This window comes from Mus caroli, chromosome 5 (genome assembly GCF_900094665.2).
Source record: "Mus caroli chromosome 5, CAROLI_EIJ_v1.1, whole genome shotgun sequence".
NCBI lineage: Eukaryota > Metazoa > Chordata > Mammalia > Rodentia > Muridae > Mus > Mus caroli.
In genome coordinates this window covers 113,767,699-113,782,710 of record NC_034574.1, presented here as the reverse complement: position 1 = coordinate 113,782,710, position 15,012 = coordinate 113,767,699, and the positions used below count along the sequence as shown (strand labels likewise).

The 15,012-nt window shown below is 49.4% G+C and overlaps 2 protein-coding genes across 4 annotated transcripts in view; one reads left to right on the top strand and one right to left on the bottom strand.

Moving 5' to 3' along the window:
* Positions 1 to 1,650: 1,650 nt before the first annotated feature.
* Positions 1,651 to 13,325, bottom strand: LOC110293991 (inactive 2'-5'-oligoadenylate synthase 1B). 3 transcript variants are annotated; one of them, XM_021161919.2, is made up of 6 exons: positions 13,108 to 13,325; positions 11,287 to 11,563; positions 8,163 to 8,347; positions 4,383 to 4,615; positions 3,547 to 3,700; positions 1,651 to 2,416 (listed from the first exon to the last, which is right to left on the bottom strand). In XM_021161919.2, the coding sequence occupies exons 1-6, from the start codon at positions 13,285 to 13,287 to the stop codon at positions 2,315 to 2,317; spliced, it is 1,131 nt and encodes a 376-aa protein (XP_021017578.1). In that variant the 5' UTR covers positions 13,288 to 13,325; the 3' UTR covers positions 1,651 to 2,314. The 3 variants fall into 3 exon arrangements, with proteins under 3 accessions (XP_021017578.1, XP_029333190.1, XP_029333191.1); XM_029477330.1 differs by lacking the exon at positions 1,651 to 2,416 and having other exon boundaries at positions 3,239 to 3,700; XM_029477331.1 differs by lacking the exon at positions 1,651 to 2,416 and having other exon boundaries at positions 3,239 to 3,700; positions 11,287 to 11,470.
* Positions 13,326 to 13,457: 132 nt separating this feature from the next.
* Positions 13,458 to 15,012, top strand: part of LOC110293989 (inactive 2'-5' oligoadenylate synthetase 1C) — a 14,528-nt gene continuing 12,973 nt past the window's right edge. The window contains exon 1 of the mRNA XM_021161915.1: positions 13,458 to 13,541. The gene's annotated coding sequence lies outside the window, so the exon portion shown is untranslated. The remainder of the gene's footprint in view (positions 13,542 to 15,012) is intronic.

Sequence of the window (15,012 nt, the reverse complement as noted above, 5' to 3'; positions counted from 1 at the left end):
AGACCCTAAGTAAGACACCTTCTATACTGTCTGGTCTTGTGAGTGCACTCTTTTGGGTAACTATGGAGTGACTGAGCACAGTCTCAAGCCCAGGATATCAGGGGACACCCTGTTGACATTTGGGTAAGGTGACTCCTGATTCTAGGACACCCATGGTTGTCAGTGTGCTGTGTTGGGTGAGTGAGAGCCTGGTGGCTGCTGTTGCTTCTCTGTTTATTACTGTCTGTGTTTGTTCCAGTCAGCTGAGTCCCCGTCTGGCCTCCCAGGAAATGGTAATCGTCTTGTCTTGTGTTTGTCTGTGTGGACAAGTTTTGTTGCAGATATGGGAATGGGATTGAGTACAGCTACTTCCTCACTAACTAGTCCTGTTACAGCTACCTCCTCATAACTAGTCATGTCTGCCTTGTCTCTAACTAGACCAGTCTTCCAGCCACCTCCCCACTAACTACTCCCATCTATCTCCTAACTAACTAGTCCTGTCACCCAGCTATCTCCTCACTAACTAGTCCTGTCTCCCAGATTCCTCACTAACTAGTCCTGTCTCCCAGCTAGCTACCTCTTACTAACTAGTCCTGCCTCCCAGCTACCTCCCTACTAACTTGTGCTGACTCCCAACTAACTAGTCCTACCTCCCCACTAACTAGTCCTGTCTCCAAGCTCACTGCAGGCCCTTGCCCAGTCTCTGTGCCTCTCAGTGGCTCAATGAAACCTGATGTTTAAGTCCTGCTATATCTCAGATCTTTGAGTGTCCTTTGATCTCTGTTTGCTCTGGTCACTCCCTGCAGTCCTTGAGTCCATTTTGCAGGTACTCAGCTATGCTGTCTTTTGGGCATGAATAACACTGAAGCATCATTTTATGCTGTTCATTGTTATTATAAAGCTGGCTCTGGAGTTGGATTATGGCCCTCCTCTCCCAACCTAAGCAGCCTGTTTAGTCTCCTCAAATCTCTGTCTCAGATCAAACGGTCATCTGACTCTAAGCCAGAAAGAGAGAGCAAAACAAAACAGACCAGGAAAAGACACTATGGGCTTTAAGATAGCTCAAAAGGGGGTTGTTCCCAAGAGAAATTACTGTTGCTTGGGAACACAGAAGGAACTAAGAATTCCTGTCTCAAGTTTATGTGCAAGAAGAGACCTGGAAGGATCCCGGGCTACCTGACATCAAAAGTTGTATCAGTTTGGTTCTGCTCTGTCCACCACTGAGGACTTGGTGCTGGCACCCACATGGAGAATGTCATAAGTGCAGCTACTTGACCATGAATACGCAGACACACAGAGAGAGACACACACACAGAAAGACACACACATATACATACATAGATGCACACACATACACCCTCCTATACACACATGCAGACACAGAGAGATACAAACACACACAATTCCACATACACACACATGCACAGATACACAGTACACACATACTATCTCATACACAAATGCAGACACAGAGATACACACACACACATCCTTATACACACACAGGTACAGACACACAGAGAGACCCCCACACACACACACATACACACACACTCATGGCTTGTTGTGGTTTGTTGTTATTGATCAGACATTAGACAGAACCTCCCGACGTGCGAACATATGCAATTCAAGCTTGAGTTCCTCCCTGTCTTAGGGTTTTACTGCTGTGAACAGACACCATGACCAAGGCAATTTTTATAAAAACAACATTTAATTGGGGCTGGCTTACAGGTTCAGAGGTTCAGTCCATTATCACCAAGGCGAGAGCATGGCAACGTCCAGGCAGGCATGGTGCAGGAGGAGCTGAGAGTTCTACATCTTCATCTGAAGGCTGCTAGCAGAATACTGACTTCCAGGCAGCTAAGACAAGAGAAAGCCCACACCCACAAGGCCACACTCACTCCAACATGGCCACACCTCCTAACAGTGCCATTCCCTGGGCCAACCATATACAAACCACCATATTCTCCTCCTGAATCTCTTGTCTCTCAGAGAACACTGCTGGGGGACAAGACAGATAAAGCAGGCTGTGAGAAAGGCTGTCTGTGCAGGGGTTGAGGGCAGGGGACAGAAGCCTGGAGTCTGATCACAGGTTGGAACCTCCCTCTCTTGGGCTTTGGGCACCTTCCTGTCTTCTCTGGGTCAAGGCCCTGAAGCAGAGCAGGACATGCCCCTGACTCTGGAGCCTCATGGACAGGTCCCACTGGGCTCACAGGAAAACACATGCCCAGTTCTTGTCCACTTGAGGATGGAGGGGAGGCAAGGCATAACAGGCCTACGCTGCAGTCATGCCAGCGCTAAGGCAGGAGGATGGCAATATCCAAGCCACTCTGGGCTATCCAGATGAAGTCTTACCAAAAATGAAATGAAACAAAGCCCAAAACAATAACCAGAAAATACGACAAAAGAGATACTTCGTTGGCACTCCAACCTCCGTCTGTAATAGAAAACACGATCGTGTCAGGAGCCTACATTCTTACTGGGAAGGGGATGCAACTGAGCCCTGAAGGTGAGTTCTGTGACAGGCCACCTGGGCCCCTTGGTCGGGCTGCTGAGAAGGTCAACAGTAGGCTAAACAGGGCCTAGGCCCTTGAGGATATATACAGCTCTTCCCTGAAGCCATGCCTCCCACTTGTCCCCTCTCATCCACTGACAGATCCATTAATTGAGAGTGGGCATAGCCAGAGGGACAGCTCTAAAGGCCACTGCAGTCTGACTCACCCCTCCCCATCCCCAGTCACCATCCTCACACCCATCAAACTCCCATCCTGCCCTGGGGTATGGGTCCAGCATCCCTGCAGCCATGATAAACTCCATCTGGAGGGCACACATGGCATCACTGGGTCCCTAGCATCAGGCAGGCCCTGCCCCAGGAGGGGAGAGGTCCAAGTGCAGGTCCGTCTGTGCCTCAGTGCTGTGATAGAGCCCAGCTGAGTCCCATTGGCCACATGACAAGGAGACAGGGAAGACAGGCTGCTTCATGGACCTGACAGGGGCTTCAGAGTCCACGGGGTCCCAGCCGTTTTTCACTCTATCTGAGTGTCCCCGAGCCAGTGGCTTCAGGTCTCCAAGTCTATGTATGTGTGTTATCTATGTGTGTGTGTGTCTGTGTGAGTGGGTGGGTGTGGGCAACCTCTGTGTTTGTGTATTTTTGTGTGTGTCTGTCTATGTGGTGGTGGTTGGGGGCAACCTGTGGATAGGTGGGTGGGTGGGTGTAGTGACATGTGTGTGTGTGTATGTGTATGTGTGTGTATGCACACACTCATGTCCCTGTGTGTAACAGCCAAGATGAAAATCAGAGGATAACTTTGGGGATTTGATTCTCTCCTTCTACCATAGGAGGTCCTGGGATCAAACCCAGGTCATCTGTGTTGGCAGCAAGCACCTTTACCCACTGAGACATCCTGTGAGTCCATGAAATCTGTGAACGGTGCTAAGATGGCTGTGGAATAAGGAGAGCCAATGGCCTCCACAGGAGTGCAGAGACCACATCTGTGTGGGAAGATTCTCCAGGTAGATGAAGAGAAGGGGGGTGGGGGGACGAAGATGATGGTGACATGTTCTCACCGGCACCTCCCAGGAGCACACAGGGGAACCGTCCCTGTACTTAAAGCATGGGTATTGCAGCCAGGCAGCAGCCTCTCCTGCTAGACGCCGCCAGTCCTTTGGGTTCAAACCGGCTATGTTCCTTGTTGGGTCAGCGGGGTCCAAGATCACAGGCCTGCAGAGCAACATGAAGAGAGGGAAACAAGCTGCTGTCGACTGACTCAGGAACCACTGCACAGGGGTGGGGGAGGAGCCCAGCAGAGAGCTCCTTTTCAAAGATTTTTTTTTTTTTTGTCCCTGCCCCACAGCATATAGAAGCCTGGAGGGATCCTTGGGCATGACCTGGAAAGCCTGGGTTCGAATCCTCTACCCTTTAGTAGCTGTGTGTCCTGGGACAGATCCCTCAGGGTCTCTGATCTGTGACATGAAGAGTGTTGGACCAGACAGGCTCAAAGAATGGGGTGTGGAAACTGAACACAACACAGAATGAAGACATGTCACTCCCTAGGGTGACATAGCACTGTATTATTTACAGGTAATTTGTCCACCTCACATCTTTGGTGCCTCACAGCCTTTATGATGCTGTTACTGTTGGAAAATCTCAGTCCCCACTCCATGTCCCCCCCTTTCCTTTGCTGATTGATTTGGGACAATGTCAGAGCCTTGGTCTCCTCATCTGCAGACAGGAGAGCCCACCCCTGCCTCCCAGGGCTGTAGGATCTCATGTCAACCAGGTGACAGCAGGACAGTGCTCAGTACAGTGGATGCTGCATAGACACAGAGCTCCGACCTCCCCCTTTAAACACAAGTGCAGTCTGACCCTCCACGGGGATCACAGCCATGTGGGGACAGACTACCTGTCTTTTTTGAGCTGTTGGCGCAGGTATTCAGAGACCTCTTGATGTCGAAAGTCATAATACACTGTCCAGTAGATTCGAAGCTGTTTGTACTTGGTAACCAGTTCCAAGACGGTTCGGAAGCCCTGGGCTGTGTTGAATTTAGTTACTCGACTCCCATGCTCCCAGGCATAGACTGTGAGCAGCTCCAGGGCGTACTGTGGGGGCAGCGGGTCCCCCAGCTTCTCCTTACACTGAGAAGAGAAAGGCAATGAGAAAAAAACGGGGTTCCTGGTGGTTGTGTGTGGGGCTGCTTCTCACAGGCTCAATTCAGCTGCCACCTGATGATGTCATTACAGGGTTATTGTCACACTGTCACGCCCAGTCACTTGAATTCAGTCTATGCCTTCTTGTGCTATAGCCAAGAGTGGTTGAGATGGACACTGTGTGCTCCACAGACTGTGCACGTAACTAACAGGCCCAGGAGGAATCAAGACACCATGAGTGACAGCTAGGAGTGAGGGTGGGGCGGGACATAAGGAGTGCTCACTGTGGAAGTTCGACTGTGGTCTCTGAAGTAACTGGGAAGGGGCCAGGGAGATGGCTCAGAGGTAAAGCGCCTCCCTCCCCATGCAGGGATGAGAACTGGACGTCAGATCCCCAGCATCTATGTGTTGTCAGGCTCTTGAGGAAGCTGACTCCTCATCCCTGTTCAAGGGGATAAAGATGGGGCTCCCTCGGGCTGTATGACTGTCCAGAACTGCTAATCTAGCACACGGAGTGTCATGTGTGAAACCCTGACTGATTATACAAGGTGGGGCATGACTCAGAACCTGCTCTCACACTCTGCCCTCAAATCCTAATGGACACACATGCCCACACATACACATGTGTTTTCATGAATAGGTATAAATACACACACATAAAAACACTCAGTATATAATAAGAAATCACACATTTAAAGACATAGCTTGACAAGACAGGAAAATCAAAGTATAAAAAGTGACATGAAGGGTTTGCCAACAATGGGAGAAAAATCCAAAGACACAAATGAAGCAGAAGCCATGGAATGGTGAATCAGACACCGCTGAAGAGAGTTAGGAGACTGGAAAGTAGACTAGAAGAAATCACCTAGAACAGGCAGAGAAAATCCTCCCTCCTCTCAGACCCTACTCCTTGCCCCTCCTACAGCATCATCTCCCCCCATCTCCACTCACCCCTGCTTCTCTCTCATCCCCTCCCCTCTGATTCCCTTCCACCCACTTTTTTTTTTTACATTGTTTTTTCTCACTGCTTTTGCTAATTTTGATTCTTTTTGCCAAAGTGACACAGAATCATCTGGAGAAGATGGACCCACAACTGAGAAAATGCCTCCATCAGCCTGGCCTGGAGTTAAGCCTATGGGGCATTTCCTTGATCAGTGTAGAAGGGCCCCACCCATTGTGGGCATTGCCTGTCCTGGGCAGGTGGTCCTGAGTTGTTTGTAAAAATCAGACTGATCGCCCAAGGGTATCAGGCAGCTAGCAGAGTTCCTCCATGGCCTCAGCTTCAGTTCCTGCCTCTGCTTCCCTCAAAGATGGAGTGAGATGCAGGAACATGAGCCAGACAGTCCATTTCCACCCAATTTACTTTGCAGCAGCACCTTTACCACAGCAGTCAGAGCAAACTAGGACAGAAACTGGTCCTAGGGAGGAGGGGCACTGCTGTGGCTGACCCGCCATGGTGCTCCTTGGAAGGATTGAGAAAGGATTCTGGAACTTTGGGTTGGAGAGCTGTGGAGAGCTGAGAGCCTACCAGGCTGTTTGTGGGAACTTGGAAGACAGGAGTGCTGAGAGGCAGGCAGGTGACAGAGGCTGGAGTGAGGTTTCAGAGAAAAGCAAGGACCCCAATTGGGCTGTTTGTATGCTGTGTTTGCATTCAGAATCAGTAATTTCTCATCAGTTGGGGATGAAAATCTGCTATGATAAAGAAGAAACCTGCACCATTGGGGGCAAATCTTTTGGAAAGAGTTTCTTCATAGTCAGCAAGAGTAGGTATAAGCAGACTGAGCCAGGGTGATTCCATAATGGGCTTCAAACAGGCATATCAGGAGACTAGGCCTGAATTTGTGTTTCTCAGAACTGTACAAGTCCAAGCAAGTCATTTATTGGAAAAACCCCAGGCCTAGAGCATCCAATCAGAAACTGCCCAACCATCAGAAGCTTCCCTGCCACCTGGCCTAGGGAAAGAACAGAGTCAGCAACAGTTTCCAGGCTTCCCCAGTGACAGTTTCTAGCCCCCCAGCAATGGTTCTGGAATGTCCCTAGAATAGAGCCAACCAATCAAGAAAAATGTCACCTACTCTTTCATGGAATTCCACTAATGTGCTTTAAATTGAGCCTGTGATCTCATCTGGGCATCTCCATCTTGGTTAATGATAGACCCCAGCATGCTGGACTCACACAGAATAAAAACGCTCTTTGCTTTTGCATACAATTTGAGTGCAGGACATCATTCTTTGGAAAACCATGGACTCTATCAGCTGTAGTCCAGGGGTCCCAAGACTGCATCTCCAAGTGTCAATCACACCTGGAACTGCAGAGAGGTCTCCCAGATTTCAAGTCCCATGAGAACTGCTGGACTGAAGGGGCCTTGGAGAGCAGCTGAGGCCTGGTACTGCGAAAGGCCAGGAGAAGCCATTGGTGAAAGTGCAGCCTCAACAGCAGTGGAGACCCCAAGATACTGGCCTTGCCCTGAGCAGGAGATCACTGTCAGGAACAGAGCACTGTGAGAACTGAGCTGGCCTGAGCCTGACACCTGCTGTGTGTGCTGTGGATGGCAGAGCCTGAGAAGCTCAGAGAACTGTGAGTCCCAGATATCAGATACTGAGCCTTTTGCTCTGTTGGCCTTTGGTTGTGTTTTAATTAGATTGTGACAGTGACTTGGTTCTTCCCTCTTGCAGTAAGAACGTATTTAACTTGTGTTTTTAATAGTATAAGAGCCCACCGTTGAGAGACTAGTGTCTTCTTATGTGTCGTAGCTTCTTTAGGTTTGGTTTTTAATTTGGGGACTTTAAAGCTGCACTGTGTTTTATGATGTGATAGCGACAGGAGATCTTAGGGACAAGTGAGAAGGGAAAGGTTATGGTTCAACCGTGGTTTGTTTGCGTGCCATGTTGAAAAGGGGTCAACTGTGCTGCTTAATTTTTGTCCACTCAACACCAGCTAGCCTCCTCTGGTAGGAGTCCATCTTGCTCAGTAAAATGCCTATGCATCTGACTGGCTTGGGTAGTTTGTGAGCATGTTACCAATCACTGATTGATGTGGGTGGGACCAGACCACTGTGGTTGGAGCCATGAATGGAATGTGGCCTTGGGCTGTGTAGAAATGGCTGCTGAGTGCGTCATGGACAGCAAACAGTGAGCAGAATTCCTCCATGGCCTCTGCTTCAGTTATTCCTCTGACTTCCCTCAATGATGGAGTGTGCCTTAGATGTGTAAACATAAGAATATCCTGCTTGGCCAGGCGTGGTGGCGCACACCTTTAATCCCAGCACTTGGGAGGCAGAGGCAGGTGGATTTCTGAGTTCCAGGCCAGCCTGGTCTACAAAGTGAGTTCCAGGACAGCCAGGACTACACAGAGAAACCCTGTCTCGAAAAAAAAAAAAAAAAAAAAAAAAAAAAAATCCTTCCTTCCCAGGAGGGTTTTGGTCATGTGATAAAGTTATTACCTCAATAGACAACGAACTAGAGTATACATTTTCTCTACCCCGTGTCTACATTCTGTACAGATGAAGCGCACAGTGACCAGGCCAATGCCTTACCAGTTGGTACCAGTGCGTGACCAGGCGGATGAGGCGCTTCAGCTTGGTTGGACGACAGTTCAGGAAGTACTTCCGAAGCCCCATAAAGCAGGAGGATAACTCGCCCTCCTTCCCCGGCGGGATATGCCCACTGATGAGATTGGCGTAGAATTGTTGGTTAGGCTTCTTGAGGATGTTAAGATGATCTGTAAAGAAGATTTCATTCAGTGGAACAGCTCAGCCCCTCTCTGAGGTTCCTCAGTCTCCCCAGGTCCAGAATCACAGCCTATGGGGTTCAGCGAACAGGCAGAGTTTTCCCCAAGCAGGCATAGCTCCGCATAAACCCATCTGCCCCACCACTCCTCAGGACTGCACACATGCTGTGCACTACAAAGTCCTTGCTCCCAGTTTGCTCTAGTGGGGGTCTTTCTTGCAGGCCTGGAGACAGTGGTGGGAGGAACCAGCACACTGTGGTCACACACACGTGATCAACCACATCTGGTTCTAGCGTCTTCTGCATGGTTCTTGTCAACGCTGTGCATTCCTGCGTGTGTCAAAGTTCACTATGGAGCAGTCGGCTGCATTCATATATCACGTCTCACGCTGACAGAGTCTCTGCTCTATTTTGTGTATGGATAGCGAGTGTTCCTGAGGAGGTATTCCTATATGTTCAGAGACACCTAGGGTGTCTTTCCTTTAGTTTGTCGGCTCGTTTCTTTGTGTCAGAGTCTGTCTGTAAATGTGGAGCTTGGCTGGAATCCTGCAGGTCTTACAGATTCTCCTGTCTTTTGCCCCCATAGTGATCAGGTATCTAGGTCAATGTATGGCACTTCCTAAGTTTAGGTGGATATTGGGCATTTGAACTCAGGTCCTCATGCTTGAGCAGCAATCACCCTTATCCACTGAGCTGTCTCCCCAGCCACTGTGTGTTTTCGGTGGGTGATTTTCTGTAGTGATAAGTTAATATCATGTGGTTTTGTTTGTCCAGATCCTGACAGGAACAAGATATGGCAGTGTTAGGGTGTGTGTGTGTGTGTGTGTGTGTGTGTGTGTGTGTGTATGTGTGTCTGTGTCCTGTGCACTTATAGAGTAGAAGAGCAGCAGACTAGGGAATAGATGTGTGTTTAGGTGTGTGTGCACATTTGAGTAGTCTAGGCAGGCTGTGCCTTAGGTGTGTGCACATGTGTGCCATGCAGCAGGCCACACCATCAGACTGTGATGCTGACACAGGGCAAAGCCACTCACGGATGGAGCTTGGACAAGCCTGTCACTCAGTGACCATGGAGGTTATGGGCTAGTCTAGATTAGTGTCAGGGTCTAGTTACAATAGGGCTCATTGCTTATGTCATCTTCTATAGGGCTGTGGCTATCGTCCTCTTTGGCTGTTGCCCACACTACCATTCCCAAGGCAGTCCTTCTGGGGTGGAGCCCCTCCCCACTGGAAAGCTGCTGAGGCTGAGGAAGTCCATGACCCAGACAGGCTTCTGTGGAACCTGCTGTCACAGCTCATTTCTGGTCACCCCCTCTGAGCCCCCTCCCCTAAACAAGGTTCTAAGCCTTTTGCAGCTTCCCACGGCAGGCTGCCCTGGTCCTACTCCCAGGCTGGCCCTCTCAGTCCCTGCTGTCTGAGACTCTGGACTGTTTCCATGGCTCTCTTTAAGCCAAGGGCTAGGCTGGCCTTGTCACTAAGTTAACAGCAGAAGTTCACACAGTGGCCAACAGGGGGTGCTGTGCTTCCCCCAAATGTAAAGCCTCAAGTATTCGCTAAGCTCCCCCAAGATCCCACTGTGCTCTCAGGAGTGTTTCCTGAGTTGGACAATCTGTAATTTTGGCGACACACGCTGTATCAGGCCTGGTAAAAGATTGTTGCAGGATATTTGATCACACTGTGAACCCTGAGATTGAGTTGTTTATTGGAAAAACCTGGTTTTAGGTGTGGTGTGGCTCAGCCTTAGCACACACCCTTAATCCAGGAGCTTTCTGCTTGAATATTGTAAACAGGATTAAATAAAGTCAATTATAGATCAAGAGGCAGAGCAAGCAACCAGCTGACCAGAAGCGAACATGGGATTATTAAGAAGAAACCATAGAGAGTAAGAGGGAGTCAGGAGGAGGGATAGAGAGACCACAGGAAGTAGAGGGGAGGGACATTCAGTTTGAAAGAGGTTATGAGACAGCATGAGAAGGGGATGCATTCTGGAACATTCTGGCTCAGGAGGAAGGTCAGCTGGATGCTTTCTCTGCCTCCCTGAGCTAGCAGGATTTTACCACAGTATCTGGCTTTGCAAGTCTTCATTGGTAAAATTGAATAATTGAGATTTTTGTCAAAAGATAAGATCTTTTAATGTGTAAAATTATAAAATGTGTGTGCATGTGTGAGTTGGGTGGCTGCATCTGCAGTTTTACTGAGGGGCCAGAGCTCCAATGAGAAGATCTGCGTCCTGTGCAAACTCTCCTGCAGACACCCCAGGTCTCTGCACAGCTCTGAGGGAGAAGATTCACGAGTTTGTTATTTTCAGTGAAGTCTACACTGTCTCATGTTTAAGAAGACAAAACCCACAGCTAGCCGTGAGTAGGACTGGTATGCTGAGGGAGCATCTAGTGTGACTTCCTCCCGTAAGTGAGCCAGCAGGCTGCTCAATGTCCCTGTGGGATGGATTCTGTCTCCCCACTATCAAATTTCCAAAATCCCTCCTCCCCAGCGCAGCTTTAAAGAGATATTCTCTCTAGTTGAATTTCTCAAATGATAATGGTTTTCAGTTCAGGGATGGAAGGTGTGGGCTGGGGAGATGGCTCAGTCAGTAACGTGCTTGGCTCACAAGCATGAGGATCCCCGTTGGAATCCCAGAACTCAGAGAAAAAGCCAGTGTTTGTGGGTAGGATTGTAATCTCAGAACTGAGAAAGGGGAGACTCGAGGGTCCCCGGGGCTCTTCCCAGCCAGTCAGGCTCAAGTGTGAATTCTGAACTAGGTCTCAAAAAAGACGGATGACTCTTGAGATGTGTTAGCCATGGTTCAGGATCACACCCACACACAAGAGAACACCTACGAAACACACATGTGACCACAAACACAGAGGTGGAACTAGAAGGGAGGATGAAGGCATGCAGAAGGGTGAGCTGAGGCTCTCTGGCAGGCTGCCTTACCCAGTAAATCATAAGCTGGCAGCACATCAAACTTCACCTCCTTCAGCAGGTCGGGGGCACTCAGCTTGAAGCTCAGAGCCCGGGAGTTAGGACTCCTTAAACTGTGGACCTCAAACTTCACTCCAAAACGTCTCTCATGCTGAATCTCGCACAGCTGTTTCTTAATTTCCTTAATCAACACTCCCTGTTGGTTTAACCGATCCTCAAAGTAGGTGAGATTGTTAAGAAACACCACCAGGTCAGCGTCTGACCTGCCCTTGAGTGCAGTGCATTTGCCCTGAAAGACAAGAATGAGAATGACAAAGGACAGGGAGAGCCATGCTGGGCGGTCCAGATGCTGAACTGGAGTCCATCACCAAGGTGATAGATGGATGGATGGATGGATGGATGGATGGATGGATGGATGGATGGATGGAGCAAGCTGCTAGATGTGCAGGAGAATATTAGTCAGCCCTGAAGAGTGACATCAGGATCTATGTAGGAAAATAGAGGGTGCTGGATCTCCTCTTGATACAGATGATAAACCACACTGTGAAGGGAAAATATCCATGTTCATCTGTGGAGTCTCTGTGTGTTCAAGTGTGTGTGTGTGGGGGGGGGCTGTGTATGGGAGTGGGGGAGAGGTCTAAATGAAACAAGCACAGAAGAGTTTTGGGGAGGGCACAATAGCACTCATGCAGCGCCCACATTAGCTGCACACATGTGACATACCATCAGAGAGCGAATCTCTGGGGAGGGTCTGGTGGGAGGTAAAGGATAGTAGAGATTGGAAGGAGACTATGACTAAATTAATACAGATATATGAAAATGTAGCCATAGTCCCATGGTTGGCATTGTTAGCTGGGAGGAAATATGTGCAAGTGACATCATTAAAGAGAAAATGGCCTTGTGTGATATAGAATTGCATATAACATCATAGAGAAACTGAAAAAACAATAAAGGTGATCCAAGTCTGTAAAACAAATATCGTAAAAAGAAGAATTCATGCTGAACAGAGCCTCCCTAAATAAAATGCTGAGAATCATCACTAACACGTGTACATGAGCATCAGCCACTGTTGAGAGAGGGCATTACAAATTGTCACATCTCCGGATGGAGAGGTGGGTCACTAGCTAAAACTGCCTGCTGTTCCTGCAAATGATCTCAGTTTAGTTCCCAGCACCCAAGCAGGCCAGCTCAGAGCCACCTATGTAACTGCAGCTCTAAGAGATCTGACACCCCCCTTTTCAATTCTGACCAAACCTGCACTAACACATACAGAACCCCACTCACAACTAAAAATGTAGAAATACAGTCAACTAAAAACAAGAAAACAACTTCATTTCTGCACCCTTCACAGAGCCTGAGAGTTAGGTACCATTGTCATGAAATGTGATTTGACAGACCGGGAACCGAGCCCAGAGAGGGTCTATCAATCTAGTCACACAGCAGGCGAGTCCTGGTCTGTGCTCCGTGTCACATTTGACTTAGTCTATGTGACCTCGCCATCTTGGGGTGTTGACTGGGAATACTGGACATGGAGAAGGTAGTTAAGTTACCCTAAGTCACACAGCAGTGCCCCACCACCCGCCCCTCCACTTTCCAGAAAACTGCTTTGCCATTCTGGGCCTCAGTTTCCCTGACTCTGAAATGGACATAGCCTGGGAGTGGGGAACATAAACTGTAGCTGAGGCTCCTTCTCCAATACAGATGTGGGACTTGGGGGAAAGAACCCATCGCCAGCTGTGATCAGAATTGAAGAGGAGGGATCAGGGTTGCAGCCTGGCTTCTGAAAGTCCTGTCCCACCCCATCTCCGTCAGTTCAGGCTGAGGAAGGCTCACCTTCACCCCCTTAGAGGCCCTCATTCGGCGGACGGGGCCCTGGAAGGATCTGTCCTTCAGGAGAGCACACAGGGCATCTATGGTTTCTCTGAGGTCAGCACAGAAGCTGGTGTCCGGAAGATGATTCTCTATGAACTTATCAAGCTTCGAGGCCGGGATGCTCCTCAGATCCTGCTCCATCCTAGGTCCAGGAGCTTTTACCTCTGCAGCCAGCCTGGCTGAAGCAGAAATGGGACTTTCAGTTTCCATTTCCCGGGAAGGGCGCGGATATGCAAATCATCCAGGCCCGAGCAGCCAATGGCGTAAGGGCTTCTGAACAGGTACCTCCCCATCCAAGCCTGAGCTTTCTTAAGATCCGGCCCAGGGAAGGAATGCGTAACGAAACTGACCTGGCTTTCTTGGGATTTCTTCTGGAAAAAAAAGGCTGTTACACGGCACGTTTTAGGAGCAATCTGTGCACGTAGAAGAAGGGAAACGGAATCAGGAAACCGCAGAAGGTGGCTGGTGGCTCCTGAGCTCGGCTTCCATCTCCTGCAAACGTTTTAGGCGGAACTGCTTTTTTTTTTTTTTTTTTTTTTTTCTTTTTAAGAACAGCACCTCCCCAGGTTTTGTTTTTCCTTTACCTCTGGACTTGCAGGTCTAGGATTACAGACAATTCTAACAGAAAGCTTAAACTTCCCAGAAGCCCCCTCTCCTACTCACACCCTACATTTTCCCCTGTGGTGCTGGGGGCCGGGGTGAGGGTGGGGTCTGGGCATCCCCAAGGGTGAAGTACAGGCTGTACCACCAAGCTGGAGACAGGACAGGTCAGCAATGGCTATTAAAGTGAGCTGTCTTTCAGGGCCCTGGCAAGGTTGAAAATCAGCCTTTGGGTGGCATACCCAAGGCCTCATCAAAACAGTGTGATGCCCTCCAACCCCTGCCTCCATCTTCTCATCTCTTGTTTAGAGGGCAGAGAGAGGGCTCAGAGTTTAAGAGCTCGGGCTGTGCTTCCAGTTCCAATTCTGAGAACTGACATGACAGGTCCCAAACACACACACACACGTGCACACGCATTCACATGCACACGCACAGGGCATGCACACACTAAATACACTCCTGAGCTTGCCTGTGCACATATGCACACAAATACACAAACAAGTGTATACTCACACGTGCACACCCGTACATTAACCAGGATGTACTGCGATGAGGAAATGAAAGTCTGGCCTTCTGCAGGAGCAAGATTGGCCTTTATGCAGCTCCAGGAAGGAAGCCATTGCTAGTGGAGACTGCTCACCGGGCACAGGAAGCTCCAGGGGATTAGGGTGGAAATGGGACCTTTGGGGGTCTGCAGACCTAGTCCTGCTTCCCCAAGCTGGTGGGTTTTGGTGGGATGCTTACCCCGTTGGCCTCCCTGATCCTCACTGCACCCTGACATCAGCACCATGTCTCCTCCTGCAGGGAGTCACTCAGACTGCCTGGGGCTTCTAGGTCATTAACCCTTCACATGCAGGAAACAGGGAAGAAAAACAGCATTGTGGGTGGCCCTAGCAGTCCAGCAGGCAGAGGCTGATGCAGGAGGATGGATAATGGAGACTGGTCCATCCTGGGCTACACCACAGCTGGATTCACTCCAGAGTGTGAGGGGGAAAAAAACCTAAAACAGATGAAGAAATGAATGGGGGGAAAAAGGATCCTGCCCAATGCTGTGGCTGAGAACACACTCTGGGCAGTAACACAGTTCTTTCCTTAAAGAAACAGGAGCGGGAAGTTCTGCTGACCAAGGTTGTGTCATTCCAGGTCAGAGGTGAGCCCTCAGCACAAAGTGTCAGCTGCTTTAAATTCCTTTTGGTCAGCCAGGTGTAGTGTCAGAGGCCTTTGATCCCAGCACTCTGGGGTCAGAGGAAGTTGGACCTCTGTGGG

Bases quoted from the DNA above. Each gene is read 5' to 3' on its own strand.
- LOC110293991 (XM_029477330.1), bottom strand. From the start codon at position 13,287: ATGGAGCAGGATCTGAGGAGCATCCCGGCCTCGAAGCTTGATAAGTTC. The intron at 11,564-13,107 runs GTGAGCCTTCCT...CTTGTCTTTCAG, and splicing joins GGGCCTCTAAGGGGGTGAAG to GGCAAATGCACTGCACTCAA. The intron at 3,701-4,382 runs GTAGTCTGTCCC...GTTGCTCTGCAG, and splicing joins CAACAGCTCAAAAAAGACAG to GCCTGTGATCTTGGACCCCG.